The sequence below is a fragment of the Agelaius phoeniceus genome, chromosome 6 (genome assembly GCF_051311805.1).
Source record: "Agelaius phoeniceus isolate bAgePho1 chromosome 6, bAgePho1.hap1, whole genome shotgun sequence".
NCBI classification, from domain to species: domain Eukaryota; kingdom Metazoa; phylum Chordata; class Aves; order Passeriformes; family Icteridae; genus Agelaius; species Agelaius phoeniceus.
In genome coordinates this window covers 62,683,453-62,709,411 of record NC_135270.1, presented here as the reverse complement: position 1 = coordinate 62,709,411, position 25,959 = coordinate 62,683,453, and the positions used below count along the sequence as shown (strand labels likewise).

General features: G+C 50.4%; 2 protein-coding genes across 2 annotated transcripts; one reads left to right on the top strand and one right to left on the bottom strand.

The window, feature by feature from the left end:
* Positions 1 to 14,004: 14,004 nt before the first annotated feature.
* Positions 14,005 to 14,600, bottom strand: RPS29 (ribosomal protein S29). The gene is made up of 3 exons (XM_054634402.2): positions 14,440 to 14,600; positions 14,204 to 14,303; positions 14,005 to 14,124 (listed from the first exon to the last, which is right to left on the bottom strand). The coding sequence occupies exons 1-3, from the start codon at positions 14,499 to 14,501 to the stop codon at positions 14,116 to 14,118; spliced, it is 171 nt and encodes a 56-aa protein (XP_054490377.1). The 5' UTR covers positions 14,502 to 14,600; the 3' UTR covers positions 14,005 to 14,115.
* Positions 14,601 to 16,527: 1,927 nt separating this feature from the next.
* On the top strand, positions 16,528 to 25,750 carry LRR1 (leucine rich repeat protein 1). The gene is made up of 4 exons (XM_054634397.2): positions 16,528 to 16,928; positions 17,002 to 17,100; positions 20,196 to 20,923; positions 24,626 to 25,750. Exons 1-4 carry the CDS (start codon positions 16,752 to 16,754, stop codon positions 24,876 to 24,878), a joined length of 1,257 nt encoding a protein of 418 aa, XP_054490372.2. The 5' UTR covers positions 16,528 to 16,751; the 3' UTR covers positions 24,879 to 25,750.
* The last annotated feature ends 209 nt before the right edge of the window (positions 25,751 to 25,959 follow it).

The window sequence follows — 25,959 nt, the reverse complement described above, 5'->3', positions numbered from 1 at the left end:
TCACTGGGATCTCCCCAAGGGGCAGAACAGGGAGTCCAGTTCTGCTAAAAACAGCTCTGAGTTTTTCAGGATGTTGGAAGGGAAAAAGTTTGGGTTGAGAGGGACTTTCAAGGGGTTTATTCCAACCCTACAGCCAGGGATAGGGACAATTCCCACTGGGATGAGGGATTTTTCCATCTCTCCTGTCCATCATTGATGTGGGGACAAACTTAACCTGTAAAAACCTTAAAAAATACTCAAGACATTGAATTAGGATCACAGAAAACCAGGCTAGACTTTGATCCCAAGGATCAGGGACCATCCCCAGATTATTTGCTGAAGAAAAAAATTCCAAACCTAAAATAAACAAACAGGTGCAGAATCTGCCAGACCTGGGGAAGCACTTTGAAAATCAGCCAAAATATTCCAGTTTCTCTTAAACATGTGCAAAGCCTGGAACTAAAGAGCAGCACCTTTAAAATCCACCCAACCCCAAAGCCTTGTCCTATAAAAGCACTTCCCACACCATAAATGTGCTCCTGTAGGGTCTTTTGAAGCATTTTTCTTCCTATTTGTCACACAAAATGTGGCTTTTTGAGAGCACAGATCACTGATTTTTAATGTGGATTGGATTTTATGGCTCAGCTCCCAGGCTAGCACTCAGTGGTGAGGATTTCAGTGGGACCATATTTCTGAGCACCATTAACTCACAGGAGTTCATCATCATCCCATAATGTGGAATTAGCAGCATCCAGCTTTTTCCAAGGGCTGCTGAAATATGGATCAGGCAAAGATCTGTGGCTGTGCCCCAGAGCAGAACCCCAAACAGCTTCAGTGGGGTGACATTGTTTGGGAGTGAGCTGACAAAGAGGGAGAAAAGTTGGCAGAACAGAGGTGGAAAATGGATTTTTGGGTTTTTTTCCAGAATTTCCAGTGAGGAGTTAAATATCAGCTTGGAAAATCATGGAATTCCAGACTGGAATGGGTTGGAAGGGACCTTAAAGCTCAGCCAGTTCCACCTCCCACTATCCCAGGTTGATCCAAGCCCTGTCCAGCCTGGCCTTGGACACTTCCAGGGATCCAGGGGCAGCCACAGCTGCTCTGGGAATTCTATTCCAGGGTCTCCCCACCCTCACAGGGAGGAATTATTTCCCAATATCCCATCTAAACCCGTTCTCTGTCAGTTTGAATCCATTCCTCCTTGTCCTGCCCCTCCATCCCTGCAAATCCTCTCTCCCCATCTTTCCTGGAGCTCCTTCAGGCCATTCCAAAGCTTCTCTCCAGGTGAACATTCCCAACTTTTCCAGCCTTTCCTCCCAGCAGAGCTGCTCCATCCCTCAAATCCTGCTACTCCAGCAGCTCCACATCCTGCCTGTGCTGGAAGCAGGAAAAGCCAAGGAAAAACCTTGAATTTCCACAGGAAACCTTTCCATGGGAAGCTCCAGCCCCTCACTCATCCCTGGAAAATCCAGGTGCAGCTCCAAACCACGCAGATCCAGCAGCAGGGAGGGCTCAGCATCTCTTGGAAAAGTTTCTTCAACTCGGAAAAATCCTCTGCAGCCTTTCCTGGGATCCTTCTGGAACTTTATCCAGTGGGAGAAAACCCCCTCCAGCCTAGATTATCCCTTAAATGCCATTCCAAGAGGGAATCCTTGGGGAATGAAAGGCTCCCAGGACACGGGATCTTTCCAGAGGCCGGGAACCGCATCTGGCTGAGCTGGAAATGCCAGGAACCGTGAGCAAAGAGCTCCATCTACTGATCCCTGACATCCCTAAACTATAACCAAACCCTTCTCTAAAATCTCACCATCTCTGAGAATAATGTTTATCTCAGTAATAAATCATTCTTAACTCAAAAACAACCCCATCCCTTCATCACTAACAAGGACAACAACACCAAGGAATCCTGGAGCATTCCCCATTTCCTGCTGCCATTTCCATGGTCCCTGCCTCCCAAGCCCCAGCCAGAGGCGTTCAGCATCCAGAGGTGCCAAACCCAGCTGGGTTTTCTGTTCTGTTTGTGGGGTGCCCCGTGGCAGGCAGGAATGATGCATCTGGCCCCATGTTCTCAGAAGGCTCATTTGTTATTTTATGGTCTATATTATATTAAAGAATGCTAAACCAGCTCTCGGGGCTTCTGCTGCCCACAGTGACTCTGAGATGTGTACGAGCCTCTTGTCCCAGCCCAGCAGTCAAAGAAGGAGTCAGAACTCTTCCATTTTTGTTCTCAAGGTTTTTTATTGTTTCTTTTCTATAAAATTTTAGCTCCAACCCGCCGAGGTCTGTCTGGCAGGTCGGGCTGAGGCACAGTGCCTGTCCTTGGGGCAGTGCTATCTTTTTATACTAAAAACTACGTGTGCATTATTTACCATAACTTCCCAATACCCATCACCCATGTTGGACAGTGAGCTTCCACTCTAAACCAATTCAAAAGTGCCACCATCACAGCAGAAGATGGAAGCCAAGAAGAAGAAGGAGAAAGGACAGGACACACCCAGATTCCTCCATCTTGAGGCCCCGAGCCCCATTCTAAAAACCTCAAAAATCCATTTTCACCCTGTGACAAACTAACTATTATTCTACTTAAACTCTCTCGACTTGTAATTCTTCATATAAAAATTGGTAGTTGTTTTTTCCAAGGGCTCAATCAAAGGCACAGGGGTCTTGGGCTCTGTGCCAGGGTCTCTGAGCCCCCCAGGCAAGGGCTGGAGCCCTCCAGGGCAGCCAGAGGAATTTCCTGGGTTCTGATAACTATACCATACTAAAGAATACAGAAAGGATACAGACAGAAGGCTAAAAAGATAATAATGAAAACTTGTGACTCTTTCCAGAGCCCCGACACAGCTTGGCCCTGATTGGCCAAAAAGTCAAAACAATTCACGTTAAACCAATGGAACGATCACCTGTGGATAAACAATCTCCAACCACATTCCAAAGCAGGAAAACACAGGAGAAGCAATCAGATAATTATTGTTCTCCTTTCTCTCTGAGGCTTCTCAGCTTCCCAGGAGAAGAATCCTGGGCAAAGGGGTTTTTCCAGAAAATGTGACAGTGACAATTTTCATCCCAGGCACAGCCCCTCACAATCCCATGGGATGGGGGAGAAAATCAGGAGGGGGAAAAGTGGGAGGTGAAGATGCTTTTATAGGGAAAGGAAAAGCCAAATAATGTTGGAACCCTGGGAATTGCTGAGAATTTCAGACTTTCTGTGCTGCCAGGCTCTGACCCCCAGGAGAACACTGCACTGACCTGAGGCCATGGAGAAGCTCCCAAAATGGAATGACAGAACTGGGATTGTGGGTGTGGGGTTTGGATAGAAGTGTGTGATATCACAGGGTGGGGAACTCAGAGTTTAAGGGTTTAGAATATAGTAATAGATATAAAATAAGATGGAGGTTTTAAGGTGGTTGGTTCTTCTTCTTTACCTTCTTCTCCATCTTCTTCTCCATGGGTTTGGGTGGTTTTGTGTATTTGGATAAAAAAAGTCCCCATTGCAGCCATGGGTGGTTGGGTATTGGGTGAAAAGTGAAAATAATTCAAGTGTAATTTCTTGATTGGACAGTTTATCCTTTAAAAGCCTTGTAGAAATAAATACAGCTCCATTTTTGAGTTTATTAAAATGAAGTTCTGTAGAACGCAGGGCTTGTGAGATGGTAACATAGATAAAAACCAATAAACACCTAAGTCCAAACACAAAATACCATCTTGCACATTTAATCCCAACCCTGGCAAAAAGAAGATAAAAACTCAACACAGTGGTGCCCACATGTGAGGACACCCTGTCATCCCACCTTTCATTCCCCCTTTCCTACAAATTGAAATCCCCACACCAGCTCTGGGGAGAAAATTTACTTTATCCCAGCCCCAGCCACACTTTCTCCACCCTCTACTCCACATTATTTATGCCAAGCCCTATCCATGACATCTGATTTATTCCCACCACCCTTCCCATCCCTGGATGTAGCACCCCTCACTCTGCGGATCATTCCAATAAAATGTTTTAAATTCTGGGAGCAGAACAAGCGTTTTGTGAGTAAATTCATGTCTGGGCAGAAAGGGGCATTTAAATATTGGATTTTAAAAGAGAGAAATAAAGGAAGAAACTCTTTTTCTGCTGTGGTGGGTGAATTAAATCCATTGAAACTCTGCCAAAGCATCAAAACCAGCCCTGAACAATCCCAACAATCCCCCACCTGTCTGCTGAGCTGGAACTTTTCAAGGCAGAGCTATTTCCCAGCAAATTGTTGGATATTCCTGCTCCAGCAGCAGCACGAGGGAGTTTGGATGAAATGGCTGCAATCCAAGGAAACGCTGAAATAAGGAGAGAAAAGCAGCTGGTCCTACAAGAAGGGAAATCAGGATTTAAACCCTTCCCGTGGCAGAATGGTGGGCTGGGTTCATCCAGATGTTCCTGCTGCTCTCTGGAGCAGCTGGAGAGGGATGGATAAACCTCACAAGCAGGAAAAGCTGGGATTTTACACCCAGGAGAGCAGGAAATGGGGCTTGGAGCCGCCTGGGACAGCGGGAGGTTGTTGGGAAGGATGAAAGTTTGACAAGAAAGTCTCACAGATGTGTGTGTGCTTGGCAGAAAGATTTTTGAATGTAGAGTCTGATGAAGGAATAGAGATGGAAGCAAGTTTTGATCTAGAAGAAAAGAATTGCTGAGCCAGCCTCACTGGATAACCAAGGAGCCAAAGGGTCTGTTAGCCAGCAGTGTCAAGGCTCTGGAGAGAGTCACGAGTTTTTCATTATTATCTTGGTAAGGCTTCTGTAAGTATCCTTTCTGTGTTCTTTAGTATAGTTTAGTACAGTATTCCTTAATATAATATAGATCATAAAATAATAAATGGGCCCTCTGAGAACATGGAGTCAGATTCATCATTCCTTCCTGCCATGGGGGCCCCTGAAAATGCCACAGCACAGGAATGTCCTTTAAAGGTCCCTGTCCAAAGGACAGGCTCAGCCAAGTGTCCCCTCCTGGCAGGAGCTGTGCAGAGCCACAAGGGCCCCCTGAGCCTCCTTTGCTCCAGGCTGAGCCCCTGCCCAGCTCCCTCAGGGATTCTGCAGCCCCTGCCCAGCTCCCTCAGGGATTCTGCAGCCCCTGCCCAGCTCCCTCAGGGATTCTGCAGCCCCTGCCCAGCTCCCTCAGGGATTCTGCAGCCCCTGCCCGGCTCCCTCAGGGATTCTGCAGCCCCTGCCCAGCTCCCTCAGCCCCTCCTCACATTTTCCATATGGAAAATATGGATTCCATAAGGAAAGAGGTGGAGGTTTGCATAAAAACCTCCTGGAATTCCTGCACCGTCCTAAATGCAGGCCATGGGAGGTGGGTTTGGCCTTGCTGCTCTGTGTGTGCCCCTCCCAGGAACACCCAGAGATCCCTCCTGCCCTGAAAACCAAGCTGGGATCACTCACAGCTCGGACTCCATGATCTTGGAGCCTTTTCCAACAAAATCTGTTCTGTGACCTCACCCAGGTGGGGGAAACCCCATCAGCACCCCCTGCTCAGCCTTTTCAGGGAGCTTTCCCTCAGAATGACAATTCCTGAACGAGGAATGAGGAACGAGGAATGAGGTGAGGCAGCAGGGCTTTTACAGCTCAATCCAGGCTGAAAAGGCAGACTTGTGCCCCAAACCATCATTTTTGCATGGTTTTCCATAGAAAGAGTGATAAGGTTCTGGAGAGGTGGTGGGGTCCCCATCCCTGGGTGTGTTTAACAAAGCCTGGATGTGGCACTGGGGGCCAGGGGTGAGTGCAGCTGTTGGGGCTGGGTTGGACTCCATGATCTCAAAGGTCCCTCCCAACCCAGTGATTCTGTGAATTCTGTGAATTTTCCAGAGCTGCAGTTCCCAATCCAAGCCCAGCTGACCTTTGGCAGGGCAGGATTGCAGCTGCAGCTCCAGAAATGTCACTGATGCTCCTCATGCCGGGTTCCCATCCATCATCCCCACTGACCCCAGGGGCCAGGGGAGCACAGCCCCTCCAAGTGATCCCAGTTATTTATTCCTCATCACTCCCCTTGTTCCAGCCTCTGCTAAACCCCAGCCCCTCCCTCCAGCCTGTCCTTTCCCTGGCCCTGCTTTAGGCCTGGAATTAATTAGGCAGGACCCAGCCCAGTGGCTCGGAGAGCGGCTTAGAGCAGCTTTAATTTTGATTAATATCTCCTCCTGCCTTTAAAACCATCTAGGCACGACTCCCTGCCCAGCCAGGCTTGTTAAAATCATAAATCAATCCATTCCCTTCCCTCCAGACGCTCCAAGACCTTTCCAGTTGCAGCCATCCAGCTCCTGCTGCCACAGACTTTTATTTACTGGGTTTGCTCTGCCTCTGCAGAGAGGAAAATCCACTCATCAAAGCCAAAAAAACCCTGGAATTAGGATTTATTTTAAAGGAATTTAAGTTACCTGGTGAGGGCAGGACACTTTGGACTGGAGCAAAGAAAAGTCACCCCAGGATTCATTTCCTGAGATTTTGCCCATCCTTGGAATGTGTCTGGGAGGAAAAACCCACACCTGGACACGTGCTCATCTATTTATCTGATAAAAGTTCCCTCAGCTTTAATCACCAACCAGTTCAGCTCCTCAAAATCCCATTTCAGAGCCCCAAACCAGCCCCTTTTATCCCTTCTTGATGCTCAGAGTCCTTCCCATCCCAGTCCCAGCCCATCCACTCAGCCCTGGAGGAGAAATCAGCCAGGAAATTATGGGTGGGGATGGGAAAAACACCCAGGAAATTGTGGTTCTTTTCATTTTTTTGGTCTTTTATTCCCTTTTCTGGCACTCAAGGAACAGGTTTGGGGTTTGGACCTCCAGGTTGGGGTTTGGGGAAAGGGGGATCCCAGTTTGGCCACGCTGCAGGTGCTCTGTGGGGCTTTGGGACCTGCAGTCCCCCCAAAAGGAGAGGGGGACCCTTTTGGGGCAAAAATCTCCAAACTGGGAGTCCCATCATCTCTCTGAAGTCTCTTTGCAAACCTGGCACTGGCAGGGATGAGCTAAACCTGCTGCTCTGGAATCACAGATTCAAAGGTTGGTTGTCAGTTCTGCACTCCTCACCCCCAAAACTGAGTTTTTAGCCAAACTTTGATCAGTTCTCAGCCAGAAAAGGGAATTTTTGGTGTGTTTTGTGTGGATATTCACACTCTGAGCAGGCCCTTTGGGAAGGGAGGCATCACTCCCTCCTTTTCACCACCCTTCCCACTATTTTTGTCCCAGGATTTTTGGGACAACCCCTCTGCAAACAAAACTGATCCCTTCTTTTTTTTTTTCCCCTTCAGTTGCAAAGAGATAAATTAGAAATTTATAAAAGTTCAATTCCAAAGGCACATCAGGGCAGGTGTAGGGGCAGCAGGGAGCGTGGCCAATTCTGGAACAGAATGGAATCAGGGAATTCCAGACTGGGGGGGGCTGGAAGGGAATTTAAATCCCTTTAAATCCCATTTCATCCCAGCCCTGCCATGGCAGGGACACTTCCCCTATCCCAGGCTGCTCCAAACTGGCCTTGGACACCTTTAGGGATGAGGAACTCTGTGCCACAACCCCTCCCCATTCCAACCACTCAAATCCAACCCAAACAACCCCAGAAATCCAGGAATCTCCCACATCCACCCAAAATGCATCAGGAGCCCAATTCCAGCAGGGGATGACAGAGCTGGGCACGGATTTTGTGTCAAACCCAGGGAATCACAGCAGTTTCACAGCTCCTGGGAGCACCCTGGTGCTCCAGACAAGGAGCCATAAACTCAGGACAGAATTCCAGAGGGATTTCTGCTCTCCCAAGCCACAGAGAATTTCCTTTCTGGGGTTTGGATGGTGTTTACCACCCTCAAAGCTGTGATGAATGATGCCTGCACACACTCACTAAAAATATTCTTTGTGTTCTCAGAGCTCCAAAAAAAAAAATCAGTTAAACCAAAAACAAACAAAACAAAATAAAAAAATTAAAAAAAAAAAATTAAAAACACACTAAAAATTTAAAAGAAAAAATAATCCTGGGCAAAGCTAAACCCCAGGCAGGGCTGGCTCCAGGGTTTTGCCTGCTTTTCCCATTTTTTCATGCTAGTTAAGGACAAGCAAAAAGTAATTAATCCATGAGATTAATTGTGGTGTGGGAGGATCCCAGGTGCTTGGTTAGGGGGGGATTTCTGCAGCACAGGTGAGATCCCAGCTGAAATCCTCCTATTTCCCAATGGAATCCCAGCTCTGCAGAGCCACCACAGGAGGAGGAGGATGGAGAGGAGCAAGGAGATGCTGCTGGAAAAGCAGAATCCCCGCTGCAAAGCAGGAAGCTTTAAGCAGGGGCAGGATTCCAGCTTTTTATGGGATGAAATCCAAGAAATCCAGGTTTTGGCATGGATTTCCCCACACCTACAAACCCCCAGTGCTGGGGGAAGCATCCCAGCAGTGGGTCTGGAGCTGGATTCATTCACCAGCACAAGCAGGAGCTGCCAGGAGAGCAACAAGGGGCCCTCATTCCCAAAAATACCAACTTTAGGAGGCTGAGAAGCCTCTTCCAATCTCATGCCAGAAGAAAATGACACATATCCCAAATTTCCGGTTTATCATTTGATTTATTCCTTTAGCACAGTCCTTTGCTAAACTTTCCTGATCCCAGTGCTGGAGGAATCCAGAGGGAGCAGCTCAGCAGGGCTGTGGGATGAAGCTGGAGCTGCTCTGAGGGAGAGGAGGGGCAGCTTCAGCCTCTGCAGAGATGCCAGATCCCAGCAGGAGGGGACAGCCAGGAGGGGACATCTGGGCTCTGCTCCAGGGAACAGGGACAGGAGCAGAGGGAACGGCCTCAGGGTGGATTTTGGAACATTTATCCATGGAAAGGTTTGTCCAGCCCTGGCACAGCTGCCCAGGGCAGGGGGAAGCTAAGATGGAGTCCAACCATCCCCAGCAGTGCCAAGGCCACCCCTGCTCCGTGTCCCCAACATCCACATGGATTGAAATCCGTCCAGGAATGGGGATTCCAGCACTGCCTGCTCATCCCAGAATGGGTTGGGATGGGAGGGATCCTAAATCCCACCCCATTCCAGCCCTGCCATGGCAGGGACACCTTCTACCAGCCCAGGCTGCTCCAGCCTGGCCTTGGGCACTGCCAGGGATCCAGGGGCAGCCACAGCTGCTCTGGGAACTCCATTCCAGCCTCTCCCCACCCTCCCAGCCAGGAATTCCTTCCCAATATCCCACCTAAACCAACTCTCTCTGAGATTAAAGGTATAAATACCCAGAGGCTCCTCGAACTGGAATGATAATTCCACCATTATCCAATGCTGAGGCCTGGGAAACCACGGAAATCCTGTGGAAGGGGAAGCCACCAATTTGATTTTTAAGTTTGTTTAAAGCAGTTTTACCACTAAACAAGTAAACATTTATAACTGAATAAATACTTTTTCACTTTAGTCAAGGAGCATTCAGTGGCTGTTGGCATAAATATTCAGTTATGGAAATGTTTGGATGGAAATAGATTTTGCCATGCCATAAATAAACATTGTCTGCAAGGAACACACTCCCAACAAGAGGCGTGAATTAGAGCCACTGGTGCCTCCTGCCAGCCCTTGGGAATGTTTTATTTAGAAGCACTTCAGCCTGATCCCATCTGCCTGGATTTTCCTGGCTGTTTATCCCACCAGATTGTTAAAAACTTGGAGCAGAATCATGGAATCATCGAGTTGGAAAAAAAATCTTTGGGATCATCCAGTCCCAGCTGTGCCCGATCCCCACCTTGTCCCCAGCCCAGAGCTCTGAGTGCCACATCCAGGAATTCCTTGGGCACCTCAGGGAATGGGGATTCCAAACCTTCCTGGGCAGCCAACTCCAAGGCCTGAGCACCTTTTCCATGGGGAAATTTTTCCTGGAAAATTCTACCAGTGCCACACCCTGTGCTTGGGGGCTCACTCCAGTACTGGGATGGGGAAAGTCTAGCAGAGAACTGAGCTAAAGGAATAAATCAAATTATAAAGTGAGAATTTGGGATATGTGAGCATCACTGCAGTTCCAGCCTGGTGCTGGGAATCAGCAGGGAGAAATTTTGGAGTTACCCCAAATCCATGGGAGTTACCCCAGATCTGTGGGAGTTACCATTCTCTGGTCCTGGATGCAGGAGATGCTTCCCTCGAGCTCAGCACAGCTTTTGGCCCCACAAAGTGACACCCTGAGTGTGACAGTCCCTGAGTTTGACTCTCCTAAAATGAATTTATGGATAAAAGCCCTGGGGGTCCGGAATATTCGTGGTCCCAGTGAGGATGAGGAGAGCTTGGCAAGGGCTGGTGAAGAAGCAGGAGGAAATCAGGGATAACCTGAGCAGGGATAAAGAGCACCTGCCTCCTTTGAGTGGGGTTTTAAACTTTTTGCCCAAAATGACAGAACGTGCAGGAGCAGAGCATGAGGGGAGGAAAGGGGGAAAGGAAAAGAGGGAAAGGAAAAGGGGGAAAGGAAAAGGGGGAAAGGAAAAGGGGGAAAGGAAAAGGGGGAAAGGAAAAGGGGGAAAGGAAAAGGGGGAAAGGGCGCAACTGGAATTTTGGTTCCAGTGTCACACAGACTCAAGCAGGAGCAAGGAGAGCTCGGCTCTGCCCCAGTCCTGCTGTCCAGCAGCAAGGACACAAAATATTGGGATTTTTCAAACGAAAGCAAGGACAGGGAATCCGCAGGACAAATTCCTGCGTGCTGCGATTCACGGACCCAGCAAGGAGAAGGACTCGCAGGCTGACGGTGCCATCTAGCTGCTGCTCCTGGAACGGGAACGCTGCACTGTCCCGGCACTGGCAGCCATTCCCTGGCTCCTGTCCCTCCATCCCTTGTCCCCAGTCCCTCTCCAGCTCTCCTGGAGCCCCTTCAGGCCCTGCCAGGGGCTCTGAGCTCTCCCTGGAGCCTTCTCCTCTCCAGGGGAACATTCCCAGCTCTCCCAGCCTGGCTCCAGCCCTCGCTCTCCTCCAGGACAGGACTCAGTGCTGAGGTCACACTTCGGGGGCTGTGCCCAGCTCTGGGCCTGCAGTTTGGGAAGGACCTTGGGACACTGAGCACATCCAGAGGGGACAACGAGGCTGGAGAGGGGCTGGGAACACAAACCCTGTGAGGAAGCCCTGAGGGAGCTGGGGGTGCTCAGCCTGGAGAGAAGGAGACTCAGGGCTGCCCCCATCACTCTCACAGCTCCTGAAAGGTGCCTGTGCTCAGCTGGCCCTGGGCTCTTTCTCCAGGAACTGACACAACCAGAGCACACAGCCTCAAACTGTGCCAAGGGAAATACAGGCTGGATATCAGGAAAAAGTTTTTCACAGAAAGGGTGATAAAGTTCTGGAATGTTCTGCCCAGGGAGGTGGTGGAGTCCCCATCCCTGGGTGTGTTTAACAAAGCCTGGATGTGGCACTGGGTGCCAGGGTTGAGCTGAGCTGTTGGGGCTGGGTTGAACTCAATGATCCTCAAGGTCTCTCCCAACCCAGTGATTCTGTGAGTTTTCCCTGCTCTTCCTTTTATCACCAAGGTACTCTAGAAGTATTTTTATCACCCTTGATGGCCCAGGCCACATTTAACTCCCTCAGGGCTTTATCCTTCCCAATTCCTGTGTGCTTGGATAAATTCCCTGTATCCCCTCAGGCTGCCCGGCCCTGCTCCCACCCTCTGCAGGAGGTTTCCTTCCTTTCCATGGTTGGGTTTGTCCCTTTCCCTCAGCGTGGCTCTGGAATGCTGGACAGCCCTAAAATCAGCATCACTCCAAGCCCTAAAATCAGCACTTCAAGCATCACCTGCAGCCTCCAAACCACCCCAGGTGGAGCTGGATCCCTGCAGGAACTGGGCCATGTCAGACTGGGAGGATCAGGCTGAAAGCTCTTCCCAAGCTCACAGCTGGGGAATTCCTGATCCAGGAGATTGGGATCTACCTGGGAGAAGGGAAAGAGCCCCAAGATCGCCCCCAGGCTGGTCCCATAAAGCCAGGAGGATTCCCAGCAGGAATGGGACTGCTTTCCTACAGAGCACCCTCAGTTTTTCCAGCCTCGGGATGAGCTCAGAAGCCAAAGTTTTCCCCCAAACCTCTGAAATTTCCCCCAGAGGCTGTGACAAGCACAGATTTTATCTGTGCATAATCCAATGCAATTCAGTGGGCTTTCAGCAGTGCAAATCCCCTATCTCAATGCCAGCACTTGGAAACTCCTCTCTCCCAAAGCACCACTATCTTTTCCTTGGCTCCAAGCAGGACATTTTATTTCCCTACAGGAAACCATTTATTAGTTGTTTATTATTAATACAAAGTCCTTGAAGTGGATTTTGATTTCACCTGTTCTTTGGGGGAATCAGAAGCTCTTTATAAATCACTTTGCATCCAAGTAAGTTCCAGTTTCACATCCATGAACCTCCAGGGACTGGAGCCACCAGGAACAAAATGCAATTTCCACGCTGAGCTCGGGAAATTCAGGGTTTTGGCACCTCATCTTCGTTGGATATTGGGCAATAAATACCTGGTAGAGGCAGCAATGAGGTAAAAAGGAATTACAGCTTGTCCTGCACCACTTTCTCCCAGGGCTTAAATGATGTGAGCAACACAACAGGGAAAAGGCAATTGTCATTTTGTAATTTTACAAAATTAGGTGCCAACAGAGGTATTGGGATGTTTACATGGTAATTGAAAAACATATTTTAGCTTTGGTTTCAATAGGGATTTGCCTTGCAATTACCATCCCCAACTATTTATTTTTGTTTTCCATAATGAGAAAAAAAAAATGTTCTGGCAGAGGTTTGGGGCCCAGATCCTCAGGGTAGCACAGAGAAAATTATCCCAAGTTCCTCTGACCATCAGGAAAGAGCTTTGCTCAGGAAAAAGGGACAAATATCCACAATTCCCTCCCTGCCAGGCTTGATCAGGTCTTAGAACCCCAAAAAATCCCAATCCTGCTGCCACTTCCAAGGCTCTCAGTGGTACCAGGCATGGAGAATCCTCCTGTGTCCAACATGTTGGGAAAAACACGGATTTCCCACTGGGAAGTGCCTCAGGCACCTCTGAGAGGCAGCAGAAGTTGGACAGAGCAGTGGGAGCTGCACAGACTCTCCCATCACCTTCTGCATCCTCACTGATTTTGTGTTCCCCTGAAATTTTACACCTCAGGTAAACCCTCCTAGAAATTCAGTATTTTGGTTAAAAAGGGAATGAGGGTTTTGTGGTTTTTCAGAACCACACTGAAGCCAAACAAGCACATCCCACAGGATTCCCCTCCCTGTGTACATCAACAAAAACTGCAGAGAGGGGAAAAGCCCAAAACCACCACCAGAGCAACTGAAGATTTTTATTTTTTAGTGTAGAACCTTCACACTGAAGCATTTTCTGGTAAGGACCAGGATTTAACCATTTCTCACTCAAAATGAGAGGCCCAACCACCTCCTGGTGAGGAAAGCCAACCCTTCCCCAGGGCTCCCAGATGATGCCAAATCCTCATCCCTGTGCCAACATGGCAGGAGCTGCTTCCTCACCATCCAGTGCCCTGTGTGCCTGCCCAGGGCAGGGGACTGGAGTGGGCTTTAAGGTCCCTTCCAGCCCAAACCATCCCAAATTCTGTGATAACCCCACAGCTTTTCAGCTTTTGCTATAGGCACACCTGGGTTTGCTCCCACTCCCTCCTTACACCTCATCTCATTGATGCCATAACCATGGGGACAAAACAAAGGCTCCTGGGCATTCCCAAAGGATCTGCAGAGCACTCAGCTGGGAGAGAGCAGCATTTACCTGGTCAGCCCCCTCTCAGCAGTGCCACTGCATAGCAGAAAAACACCCAGACACTTGGAATCTCAAAGGACTTGGAATTCCAGAGCCCTGGCACCCTAAGATGTGTCTTTACCTCACTCCCTCCAGAGCAGCCATGGCTGCCCCAGATCCCTGCAAGTGCCCCAGGCCAGGCTGGTCAGGGCTTGGAGCAGCCCGGGGCAGTGGAAGGTTGGGAAGCCGAGCACAGCAGGGCAGCCCCCGCACTTCGGGAGCAGCCCCGTACAAAGAACCCCCAGAGCCGCCAAAACCTGCACAGAAGGGCAACACGCACAGATCAGCTGGGTTAGGAGACCATTTATTAGGTAAGACTGAGCCGAGACGCTGCAGATGTGTCAGGGAAGCCCTGAGACGCTCCGGGAGCTCCTGGCTGTCGCCTCATCCTCTCAGCGCTCAGTCCAGCTGCAAGAGAGCGAGAGACACGAGGGGAGTCAGCGGGACCCGGCACCCCCGAGCCCCTTCCCGCAGCCGCGGGGCTCACCTTGATGAAGCCGATGTCCTTAGCGTACTGGCGGAAGCACTGCCGGCACATGTTCAGCCCGTACTTGCGGATGAGGCCGTGGCGGTTGGAGCACACGCGGCTGTGGGGGAACAGAGAGAGGCGCGTGAGGGCGGGGAATGGCGCCGGGGAGGAGGGAGGGAAATGTGAGGGGAAAGAGAGAGGCAGGGCGGTGAGACGGCAGCCACGACCCGGGGGGCGCAAGGGGCGGCACTGACCAAGAGCGAGAGCCCTGCCCGAACTTCCTGGGGTGGCTCCAGTAGAGCTGCTGGTGGCCCATGGCTGCGCAGTGCCGAGAGAAAGATGGCGGCGGCCGCCCGGCCTTATACCCCTCACGGCGCCTCCCGGCGTGCACCTCGCGGCCCCCGCTTCCCGCCCTGCGCCGCGGGCGGGAAAGCTCCGCCCGCCCCGTGACGTCATCGCTGCCAAAGCTCGTATCGCTAACGGAGGACGGCGTGAGTGGCGGGCGTAGTGGCGCGCGCCTGTAATCCTAGCTGTGGGGGAGGCTGAGTCCAGCGGATCGCTTGAGCCTGTGGTTCGGTGCTGCTGTGAGAGCTGTGTGGGGACCTAAAGCCGGTATCGATATGGTGACCTGGTGGATAGGTCACCGGGACGAGGCACGAGCCGGCGAAGGCCATTTGATGGAGCAGGGAAGCTCCGGGGGCGGTCTGTGGGGAGCCGCACTTGTTAATAGCCTCGCCAGCAAGACATGGGCAAGATAGAGAGACGGAGACTCAACCTTTTGCCACACACTACTAATAAATAACACACCCTGAATACTCAACAAAAACCCCAAACACCCCTTTCCACCCCAAACCACACACGCGCAACACACCGCCTCCTACTGAACAAAAACCGCAACAACCTTGCACCGCTCAACTACACAATTCACTGCGCCGAGCAAATCTCAAACACCGATCCTACCCTCAAATAGTACATCTCCATAAACACCCAGCAGACGTCTCCCCGAGTTTGGTTGTTTTTTCTCCCAATGCCGTTTCTTGTGCTCAAAGCCCCTCATGGCGCCCACACCAAACCTGACCTAAGCCTTCCTGTCGCTTACCAAGCCTCAGCTGCTGCTGTCGCACCCACCTGCCCTCAACTCCTGCCCTCAACGCCTCAGCTTCCCATGTCCCCTCAGCTCCTCTGTGTCCCCTCACCTCCCAGGTTCCCTCAGCTCCCATGTCCCCTCAGCTCCTCTGTGTCCCCTCACCTCCCAGGTTCCCTCACCTCCCGTGTCCCCTCAGCTCCTCTGTGTATCCTCACCTCCCATGTCCCCTCAGCTCCTCTGTGTATCCTCACCTCCCATGTCCCCTCAGCTCCTCCATGTCCCCTCCCTCGCACCTGCTGTCCCCTCCATGTCCTTACACAGAATTCTCTGGCCCTTCCTCTGCTTCCTCTTGCTCCTCGCACCATTCTCCCCTCTAACCCCTCTTTTCAATGCCAGCACATCACCACGTGTTTTATGCATTACTTGAAGTTTATGGAAAACTTTATATTTTATGTCATGCTCAGCCGTGACTGTGTCTTAGGTAGGCAGGAACTGGGGATTGGATGGGCAGATTTATGTAAACTTTAGTGTATAAATAATTTTGCTTTTTATTCTCTGGTGTGCTTAATTTGTGGACAATTTCCACTTTGCACCCTGCAGAGAATACACAATGTCACCTTTCTAAACCTGACTCGTTCGCGTTTAGAGTCCCTAAGATTCAGCAACACCTTCAGCTCCTCTGTGTCCTCCCTCAACTCCCCATGTCCCCTGACCCCCCATGTCCCTTCTTCACACCCTCCATGTCCCCTCATCCTCCATGTCCCCTGACCCCCCGTTTCCCTTCACACCCTCCATGTCTCCTCATCCTCCATATCCCCTCAAACCCCCGTGTCCTCTCAGCTCCACGTCCATTCACAACCCTATGTTCTTCACACCTTCATGCACTCTCACATCCTCAGCATGCCCTCGTATCCTCAATGTCCCCTCACACTCTATGTCCTCTCATACACCCGTGTATGCTCACACCCACATCCTCTCAGGTCATCTATGTCCCCTCACATCCTCTGTTGTTTCACATCCCGTGTCCCCTCACACTCCGTGTCCCCTCACGCCCCGTGTCCCCTCACACTCCGTGTCCCCTCAGGCCCCGTGTCCCCTCACACTCCATGTGCCCTCACGCCCCGCCGCCTCTCTCCCTGTCCCGCCAAGCCGCACCAGCCGCCTCCAGCAGGAGGTGCCCGCGGCCCGCCCCGCGCGGACGGCGCTGCGCTGAGGGCCCGCGCTGGGGCTGCCCGCGGCTGCCGGTGCGGCCGCGGCCGCCGGTACCACCGGAGCCGCCGCCCTCCCTCCCCGCCCCGCGATCCCGCGGGCCGGGCAGCCCCGCGCCCCTCAGCGGGGAGCACCGGGCAGCGGCGGGCTGGCACCGCGGCGGGCAGGCAGCACAGCGGGCGCCTGTGCGCGCTCAGCGCGGGAGGCCCCCGGCGGCGCCGCCCGCCGTGCGCGGGCCGGGGCCGGTGCCGGTACCGGGGCCGGGCCGGGATGCGGCTGCAGTGCGAGGTGGAGGTGCTCAGCCGGCTCCTGCCCACCTGCGGGCTGCGGGGCCGCGGCCGCGCCGCGCGGGCGCTGCTGTCGCTCGGGCGCCCGCCCGGCGCTGCCGGTGCCGGGATTTACCTCATGGTGTGCACGGCGCGGGACCGCGGAGGGGCTCGGTACAAGGTGGGGACGGCGGCGGGGGCCGGGAGGCGGCGGGGGTGCCCCGGGGCGGCCGCTGAGCCCGCTGTGCCCGCAGGTGCAGCAGAACGTGGAGCGGCTCTTCACGCGCTTCGTGGAGGAGGGAAAGGCCACGGTGCGGCTGCGGGAGCCCGCGGTGGATCTGTGCCTCAGCAAGGTGGGACCGGCACCGGGAACGGCGGCAGGGCCGCGGCTCACCGGGCTCTGACCCCCGCGCCAAGGCGGGAAGGGACCTTAAATCGCATCCCACCCCTGCCATGGGGACACCTCCACTGCCCCAGGCTGCTCCCAGCGCCAATGTCCAACCTGGCCTTGGCACTGCCAGGGATCCAGGGGCAGCCACAGCTGCTCTGGCAATTCCAGCCCTGCCAGGAATTCCCAATTTCCCACCCATCCCGGCGCTGTGGCAGTGGGAGCCATTCCCTCTTTTCTGGGTTGTGTTCTAACTCTCCTGAAATTCATTTTCATGCTTTGCTTCACAGCTTCTTTAGATTAAGCTTTTTTCAGCTCTCTGATGCAATGTTGGTGTTTGGCCTTAAATCCCGTGTCCCCTGAGCTCAATTCCCATGAAATTGTTGTTCCCTACAGTCTTTCTCATGGAAAAAAAAAAAAATGGAGAATCCTCTTGTTTTCATGGACAAAACCATCGTTGTGCTCACCGTGGCTTTCAAAGCACACACAGAGCAGGGCACAGGCACCATCTCCCCTTATTTCAAATACCAAAGCTTTAGAGTCAGGCTGTATAAATAAAAGTAAATAATGTTGATTCGTAGAAAATCCTTTTTCCTTTCTGTTACCTAATTTTGAGGAAAGCAGCCTTCATTTTATGAACCTGTTAAAGGGTTAAATAGGAAGGGAGGACACCAAACCCAGTTATTTTTTTCCTGTTAGAAGCCAATGTGCTCTGTGTTTTGGAAAAATTAAGGCTTTTGTATTAAATTAAGAATAACTTCTGCTTCCTTTACTCTGAATTTTTCTGTTGAAGACTGAGAAATCAAAAAGTTTATCTGAAAACATTACAGGTTCCTCTTAAGCTCTCCAACTCCAGAACCCAAATTTAAGATGTTTCATCCCTTTTCCGTAGTTTTCTGCCAGAGTTTTATTGCTTCATTACAGCAAAGCTCCTTAACTCTCCAAGATGAACAAAAACTTTGTGGAAAGGAGATTTCCACAGACTGGAATATTGCTTCTGTGAAATCCCCCTGCTTGTGCTGTGCCAGGCACTGATTTGCTGCCCTCAGCCGGCTCAGGAATGGAGTTGGGAAACATCAGTGCAGAGCAGAAATAACAGATCCTGGCTGTTTTCTGGGGCTTGTTTCCCTGCAGCAGGTCTGAGCCTGCTTCCCTGGATCCACCTCAGCTCCAGTTTCCTCAGAACTCTCACACTTGGGAGGCACCAACACAATTCAAACTCCTTTTCCAACATTGTCTGTGTGGCTGGGACTTCAGGCTTGGGGCAGGAAATTTCATCCTGAGCTCTTCCAAGTAATGATTTGTTTTCTTCTTTTTTCTTCAGGGTTTCTCAACAAGAGGTTTGGAGATTTCACATGGCCTTTAGGGAGGTCTGGTGGAGGGAATTGTGCTTTGTGCTTGAGAGCAAAGAAATCCTGCCTGTAACTTCGTTCTGGTGTGCAATATTGATTTCACTTGCTCCTTACAGATCTGGAGGACTTTTTGGACTTAATTCCCATTTTAGTGATCTTGGAAATGCCACAAAGCAGCCTGGAATGAGGGGAAATTCTGTAGCTGAATGTGTGTGTTAGACTGGCTGAGATAATGAGGGCTGGTGGTCTCAGAATCCCAGGCTGGTTTGGGATAGAAGGGACCTTAAATCCCATCCCATCCCCCCCTTCCACTGTCCCAGGCTGCTCCAAGCCCCATCCAGCCTGGCCTGGGACATTTCCAGGGATCCAGGGGCAGACACAGCTGCTCTGGATAACCTTGGATCCAAAGGTGTTTGTTGTGCATCCTCCCCACCTCTGGGAGGTGGCACAGCAGGAGTTGTGCTTGGAATGCTTAAGGAAAATTATCAGTTTAGTTTACACATGCAGTCAATTCAGTTTGACCTTTAATGTCTTTATTTCTCCCACATTTCCATCCAGGATTATCTCCAGTATCTTTGTTTTCTTGTACTGGGTGCTCTAGTTCTGAACCCTCTCAAATTTGGTCTAAGCAAACGCATTTAGGAGCAAAATTGTCTTTGAGGTGCAAAATGTGTCCCTGGGCTTGGGCAAGTGGCAGCTGGGAGCGCAAGGGCAACCCCTGGGCTCTCAGAACTCCAAGTTAGTTCTTTTCTTTTCCTTCTATGGTTGCAATGTGGTTTTTATTATAGAATTCACTTTCAGCTCAGTGCCTGTCTGCTGCACATCACCTCAAGCAGAGACTTGCTGGAAAATCTAGAAGAGAAAGATTTGGTCACAAACGTTCCTAGAAGTGAATCAAATCCATGCAACAGATGAATTTTGTTTTCTGGATCTTTATTTAAAATACAAATCTCTTGCTACTCTGATACTGAGAGTTAGTGGGAGCCTTTAATGGCTTCCCACTGCCAGGGGGAATATGGGATGGGAGATTGGGAAGGAATTGTTCCCTAAGAGGGTGGGGAGGCCCTGGGCTGGAATTGCCAGAGCAGCTGTGGCTGCCCCTGGATCCCTGGCAGTGCCCAAGGCCAGGCTGGACACTGGGGCACCCTGGGACAGTGGGAGGTGTCCCTGCCATGGCAGGGGGTTGAAGAGGATGGGATTTAGGATCCCTTCCAACCCAAACCGTCCTGGGATTCTACTGCCAAACTATTGTGTCCCAACTCAAGCATTATTTGGTCTTTGCAAAGAATTTGCCTCTTGCCTGCTGCTGCCACAGCCAGAGCTGCGTGTGGCCACTTCACCTGCCTTGAAGCTTCACCTTCCCTTTGCTGAATTCAACCCCAGCTTCCATCCTTTTCTTTCCTAGAAACTTCCAGGAATTATTGCCTCAGGGTTTAGAGCTCTGCTTTCCCCATGTGTGTTTGTAACAGTCCTTTATCCTGGTGGATTTTTAGGAGCTCCCTAGTGCATTGGGGTTTTTTTCCTGTACTTCATTTCCAGCTGTGGATTCGGTGCTTTGTTCCTTCCCTGGGTGCTGCAGCAGAGTCTGACCAGGACTATTCATAACAGAGCTGTTCCCCCTCCCATGAGTGACACCCACAGAACAGCTCAGAGAGTGTTAATGACCACGATAATGAACTTTTAACTCCAGCCTTGTGTTCCCCTGCAGGCGAATGTGATCAATTTAAAGACTTTCCTTTCAGCCGTGAGACTGGCTCACCAAGGCAACGACACCGGCGTCCTCCCTCTCTCACCTCTGGTCCCAGCAAAGAACTCCGACGTGGAGAAACCCAAAACCAAAATGATCATCACTTCCAGGAGGGATTATCCCCTCACCAAGAGCTTCCCTTTCTCCCTGGAGCACCTGCAGACCTCGTACTGCAAGCTGGCCAGGATCGACAGCAGGGTGCTGTGCCTGAGGAGGCTGCGCAAGCTGGACCTGAGCCACAACCACATCAAGCAGCTGCCGGCCACGCTGGGGGACCTGGTGTGCCTGCAGGAGCTCGACCTGCACGACAACCACCTGGAGGCCTTCAGCGGGGCCCTGTGCAGCTCGGGCCTGCAGAAATCCCTGCAGCTGCTGGACCTGAGCCAGAACCAGATCCAGGCGCTGCCGCTGGAGTTCTGCCAGCTGCGGGGGCTGGTGCAGCTGCGGCTGGACGACAACGCCCTGCTGCGCCTGCCCTGCCGCATCGGGCAGCTCAGCCGCCTGCGCTTCCTGTCGGCCGCGCGCAACAAGCTGCCCTTCCTGCCCTGGGACTTCAGGAACCTCTCCCTGGAGAACCTGGACCTCTTTGGGAACCCCTTCGAGCAGCCCAACCCGCTGGTTCCCAACATCCAGCTGAAGATCCCCCTGACTCTGCTGGAGTGTGCTGCCAGGGCCACGGTCAATCACAGGTAAGGGCAGGGAGGCACACCTGGCACTGCTCCTTCACACCTGCCTCCCTCACCTGCTTCCCTCCTTTCCCCTCAGTGCCTGCTTTTGTTGTCATTACATTGCAAGGGTTCCATATTGCCAGAGTTTGGTACCTCCTTGATGTTTCTCATGGGCAGCTCCTCCAGGCACTGACTCTTCCTTGTCCTCACAGCACCCAACTGACTCCAGCTCCCCTCAGCCAACCAACCCACCCTTGTATAACACTCTTCTTACTGGCTACAGCTGTGGCCTGTTAACATCAGGCCTGCTCCTAATCTTTAATAATCAACCCAGCTGCAACTCTTTAGGGGGTAAGATTGTTTTCTATACTACCTTTATTTACTTCTATTCTATCCCCCTACCTGCTTTACCTTTTAACTTCATGACATGAAAATTCCTTTGAATTCCCCTTGTGAAGCCATCAGGATAAGGCAGGGAATTTATGCCTTTGGAAGCATTTAAGGAAAGGCAGAGATTGAAGTGTTTTCATCCACCAAAGGGGGATGAACAGAATATTTTTGACCAACTTTGGGAAAAGAGAATCAGTTCTACAACCCTGGGCCACTTCTTCTGCAGGCCTTCCCCTGCCATAGGTTTTCCTTAAGCTCCTCATTTCCCTTGGTGTTGGAGTGAGGGTGTTCTGACTTACTCAGAGAGCCCCGCTCTTAGGTAATTTAAAAAAATATTATTTCACCAAGTAAATCCCACCCTCCCAGGCTGCTGTTTGTTATCAGCTCTCTCCTCTTCTCCCATCCCTGATCCTTTGTGTCCCAGGAGCCTCGAGGTACCAGCAGCTGCTGCTCCCACCCTGCTCTGGGTGGGAAGGGAGCACAAAAACAGAAATTTGGCACAAGAAGAGAGGAGAGAGAGGCTGGAAGTGTTCCTGATCTTCATCCTGTGCCCATTCCTGCCTTGAGGGTGGGCAGTGCCCCATAAACCAGGGGTAATTGTGCAGAAATTTGCACCAAAGGCATCCACAGGCACACCCTGAAGGGAGCTGAGCCACCACATGTTCTGGCCAAATCACCCACTGCTGACCTTGCTGATTCTGTAATTAAACCCCACATGTCTCCTTTCCCAACTTTATATAAATTGCAGTGGGTTTGAGGTAAATATTAAGGCTTTTTTCTACTTCTAGAAATCCCTCAGCACTGGTGAGATTTCAGTTACTGTAAAAACCTTGAGAAAGGGATGAAACAGGAGAAGGTGCAAAAATAATGTTTGGAAATCAGTCTTCATTCTGGGAAAGTACCAGACTTCTTGATTATGTTTTTCCCAGAAAAAAAAAAAAAGGATGTTCTGAAATTAAGGTGGTGAAAAAGAAAACCCAGAGGAGTCTTAGCTGTGTGGAAAGATTTGGGAAGGTGTAGGTGGAGGCAGGATGTGAGTCAGTGGGATCTGTGCTGAGCCTGGAGTGCCAGCTGGGCAGTGCTGAGCCCCACACCTCAGCCACCCCGACAGAATTCCTCAGGGGAGTTACTGACTGTACCCCAAGCTCCTCTGTGAATTCCAAAAGCAGCAATTCCCCTTCCCAACTCTGGGTGTCATTGCTGACACGGTGGATGGAGAGAGCTGGGGAGCAGCAGAACTTTTCATTTCATGCCTGCAGGGAGGGCAGTGCTGCTGCAAAAGGCTCCGTTCATCTCTCCTGCTTTCTCTGAGTTGTGTTTTAGCACTGCTGCTCCTCGGTGTGAGAGGGAGGAGTAAATGGTGGGTGCTGTGTCAGGCACAGAGGGTGTGAGGGAAGAACAGAACATGCCCAGTTGTCTCATTCTTCTTAATCTTCCTTCAATTCTCTAATTCTCATTACTCTTAATCTTTCTAATTCCCTAGCTGGCTGTGGCCCAGGCTGCCAGGATTGCTGTGAGCTCCCTGCTGGAGTTCATGTCCTTAGGGCTGCCTTGGGAAGTGGCATTTCAGCCCTAAAATTGCCAATTCCATTCCTGAAATCTCAGGAAGTGGCATTTCAGTCCCAAATCTGTGGTTTTTCATGTCTGTGTGATGCCTGGAGAGGCTCCCTGGAACAGAGCTGGGCAGAGTTAAAGGAATAAAGCAGGGATTTATTAAAAGGCCTCACAGGACACACCTTGGGCAGTGCAAGAGCCCAGCCAGGGCTACACCCAAGATGGACTCTGAGTCACAAGTTTTCACACTTTTATAAGTTTTGGTCCCTTTCCATGTTGGGGTTCAGTGTCCAATCCCAGCTCCAGGTAATGCAGTCCCACCCTCCCAGATTGCTCTCCTCAATTCCCTGGTTTTACACTTTTTGGGCCCAAAGCTGCAGTGGTGTCCTTGGTTCTGGGGCTGGAAAAGGATTGAGAGTGCCTGAGGAGAGGGAAAGGATTGTTCTGTGTGCCTGAGGAGAGGAAAGGATTGTTCTGTGTGCCTGAGGAGAGGAAAGGATTGTTCTGTGTGCCTGAGGAGAGGAAAGGATTGTTCTGTGGGAAAAGGATTGTTCTGTGGGACTGAGCTGTGAGGAGAGCTGCTACCACCTTATATGAAGTTCAAAGTTACATATGTGTGTGTGTATGACATATTTTATGAGTATATGTGTGTATATGTGTGTGTGTGTGTATGTTAGTGACATATTTTCTGAAAAATCCCTTTGCCAGGATTTTTCTTCTGAGAAGGCTCAAAAAAGAAATGTCAACAATAATTATCTGATTGCTTAGAAAGTGGTTTGGAGGTTGCTTACCAACAGGTGCATCTTTGATTGGTTCAGTGTGAATTGTTTTTAATTAATGACCAATCCCAGTCCAGCTGTGTCAGCACTCTGGTCAATCATAGGGTTTTTATTAACATTTCTTTTCTAGCCTTCTGATGTCTCTTTTCTCTTTCTTTAGTATAGTTTTGGTATATCATTTTCATGTAATATAACAATATAACACAACACAATATAACATAGTATAATATAGTATAACATAATATAACAATATAACATAACAATATAACATAATATAATACAACATAATACAACATAATATAACAGATATGATATGATATAATATTGTATAATATAATGTAATATAACATAAAATTAACGTAACATAACAGATATATGATATATAATATCATATAATAATATATAATAATATATCAGCCTTCTGAGAACTTAGAGTCAATTCTCATCTCTCACCTCTTCCTGAGGACCTCACAACACCTCAACAATTAATAACCACATGTATATATTTTTTTAATATGTATATAAATACATATATATAAAAATATATGTGTGTGTGTATATATACACATATGTAAATATATATACATATATTTATGTGTGTATATATAGATAGATGTGTATATATATAAAATATATACATTTAGATAAATATATTTTTTATATATATCGATATAGAGATATATATATTTTATATATATATAGATATAGATATATATATATATCAATAGATATATAGATATCTGTATATATTATGTGTGTGTATATATCTGTGTATATATATATGTGTGTGTATATATATGTATATATATATATATATGTGTGTGTGTATATATATATATATATATATGCTCACCAGTGCAGTGCAGAGTCTGGAAAACATGCAAGCTGAACCTGGAGTCATTGTGTGTCCTGGGAGTGGCTGGTGCCTGGTGCTGTCCCTGCCTTTGAGTGACCCAGCTCCCTCTGTGCCGAGCTCACCCCGTCTCCTCCCGTCCCACAGGATCCCCTATGGCTGCCACCTGCTCCCTTCCCACCTGTGCAGGGATCTGGAGGTGGCCAAGACGTGTCGGTGCGGCAGCGCCTGCCTGAGCAGCTTCATCCAGATCACGGTGACCATGAACCTGCACCACGTGGCGCACACCGTGGTGCTCGTGGACAACATGGGCGGCACCGAGGCGCCCGTGCTCTGCTACTTCTGCTCCCTGCACTGCTACTCCCAGTTCCTGGACAGGCACCTCCAGAGCCACGGCTGATACCGGCCAGGACGGGCTGCCTGGCCATGGAGGAGCCTGGAGGTGGCACCTGCGGTGTCACCAGAGCTCCCTAGGGGACAAATCCCTCTGGGAGGGAGGGGACACGGACTGGCCTGGCCTGGCTTAGCTCTTCTCCTGCTCTGGGAGGGAGGGGACACGGCCTGGCCTGGCCTGGCTCTTCTGCCCCTCTGGGAAGGAGGGGACACAGCCTGGCCTGGCCTGGCTCTTCTGCCCCTCTGGGAAGGAGGGGACACAGCCTGGCCTGGCCTGGCTCTTCTGCCCCTCTGGAAGGGAGGGGACACAGCCTGACCTGGCCTGGCCTGGCTCTTCTGCCCCTCTGGGAGGGAGGGGACATGGCCTGACCCGGCCTGGCCTGCCCTCCTCCCCCTCTGGAATCTCCTCTGCCTGGAGCACAAGGCAGTGTTGAGCTGGAGAGAACCTTCCTTGGAATGTATTTCCCTTTTCCTGCGTGCTCGGGGCTTTCTGGGTTTGTGGGTAAGTGGTTCCTTCTTGGAAGGAGAAAGGGAATTTGAATTTATCCCAGATTTCCCCACGTGAGCTCTGAGCTCTGCCAGGGCCAGCACTGCACTCCCCTCTTGCCAGTGGAGGAGAAATCACATCCAGAGCAGTTGTGGAATCCCAGGTGCTTCTTTTTTTAAAGGTTCTGTTACAACATTCCCACTCGGAGCAGGGACCAGCATTGCTGGGTTTTTACCAGAGCAAATGTTTGTTTTTGGGGTTTCTCTCTTTGTGATACCAGAAATGTCTTTTTTCTAAATATGTGCCTGAAACTTTGTTTCTTAATCCTCCTGTTTTAACCATTCTGGAATTTGTTTCACTGTGTTGACTGATTAAATTTTGAAAGCCTTCCATGCACGTGTGGATTGTGTTTTGTCTGAGGGGTTTTCCATCCAGTGTACTCCAGGAATTAACTGCTGGTATTTTCCTGGGGATGACACCAAAATGTTGAGCATATCCATCAATTCTTTTATTTCCTATCTTGTCAGCTGCTCCATGACTGGGAGATGGGAACAACAGGGAACAAATACTTGTGATTCTAGAATTAATCTGATTTTTTTTT

What these genes read in the sequence shown, in the direction of transcription:
- LRR1 (XM_054634397.2), top strand. Translation starts at nt 16,752, where the DNA reads ATGCGGCTGCAGTGCGAGGTGGAGGTGCTCAGCCGGCTCCTGCCCACC. An exon ending in TGGATCTGTGCCTCAGCAAG is followed by an intron (nt 17,101 to 20,195) that starts GTGGGACCGGCA and finishes GTTCCCCTGCAG; the next exon opens with GCGAATGTGATCAATTTAAA. An exon ending in AGGGCCACGGTCAATCACAG is followed by an intron (nt 20,924 to 24,625) that starts GTAAGGGCAGGG and finishes CCCGTCCCACAG; the next exon opens with GATCCCCTATGGCTGCCACC.
- RPS29 (XM_054634402.2), bottom strand. Translation starts at nt 14,501, where the DNA reads ATGGGCCACCAGCAGCTCTACTGGAGCCACCCCAGGAAGTTCGGGCAG. An exon ending in GGGCAGGGCTCTCGCTCTTG is followed by an intron (nt 14,304 to 14,439) that starts GTCAGTGCCGCC and finishes GTTCCCCCACAG; the next exon opens with CCGCGTGTGCTCCAACCGCC.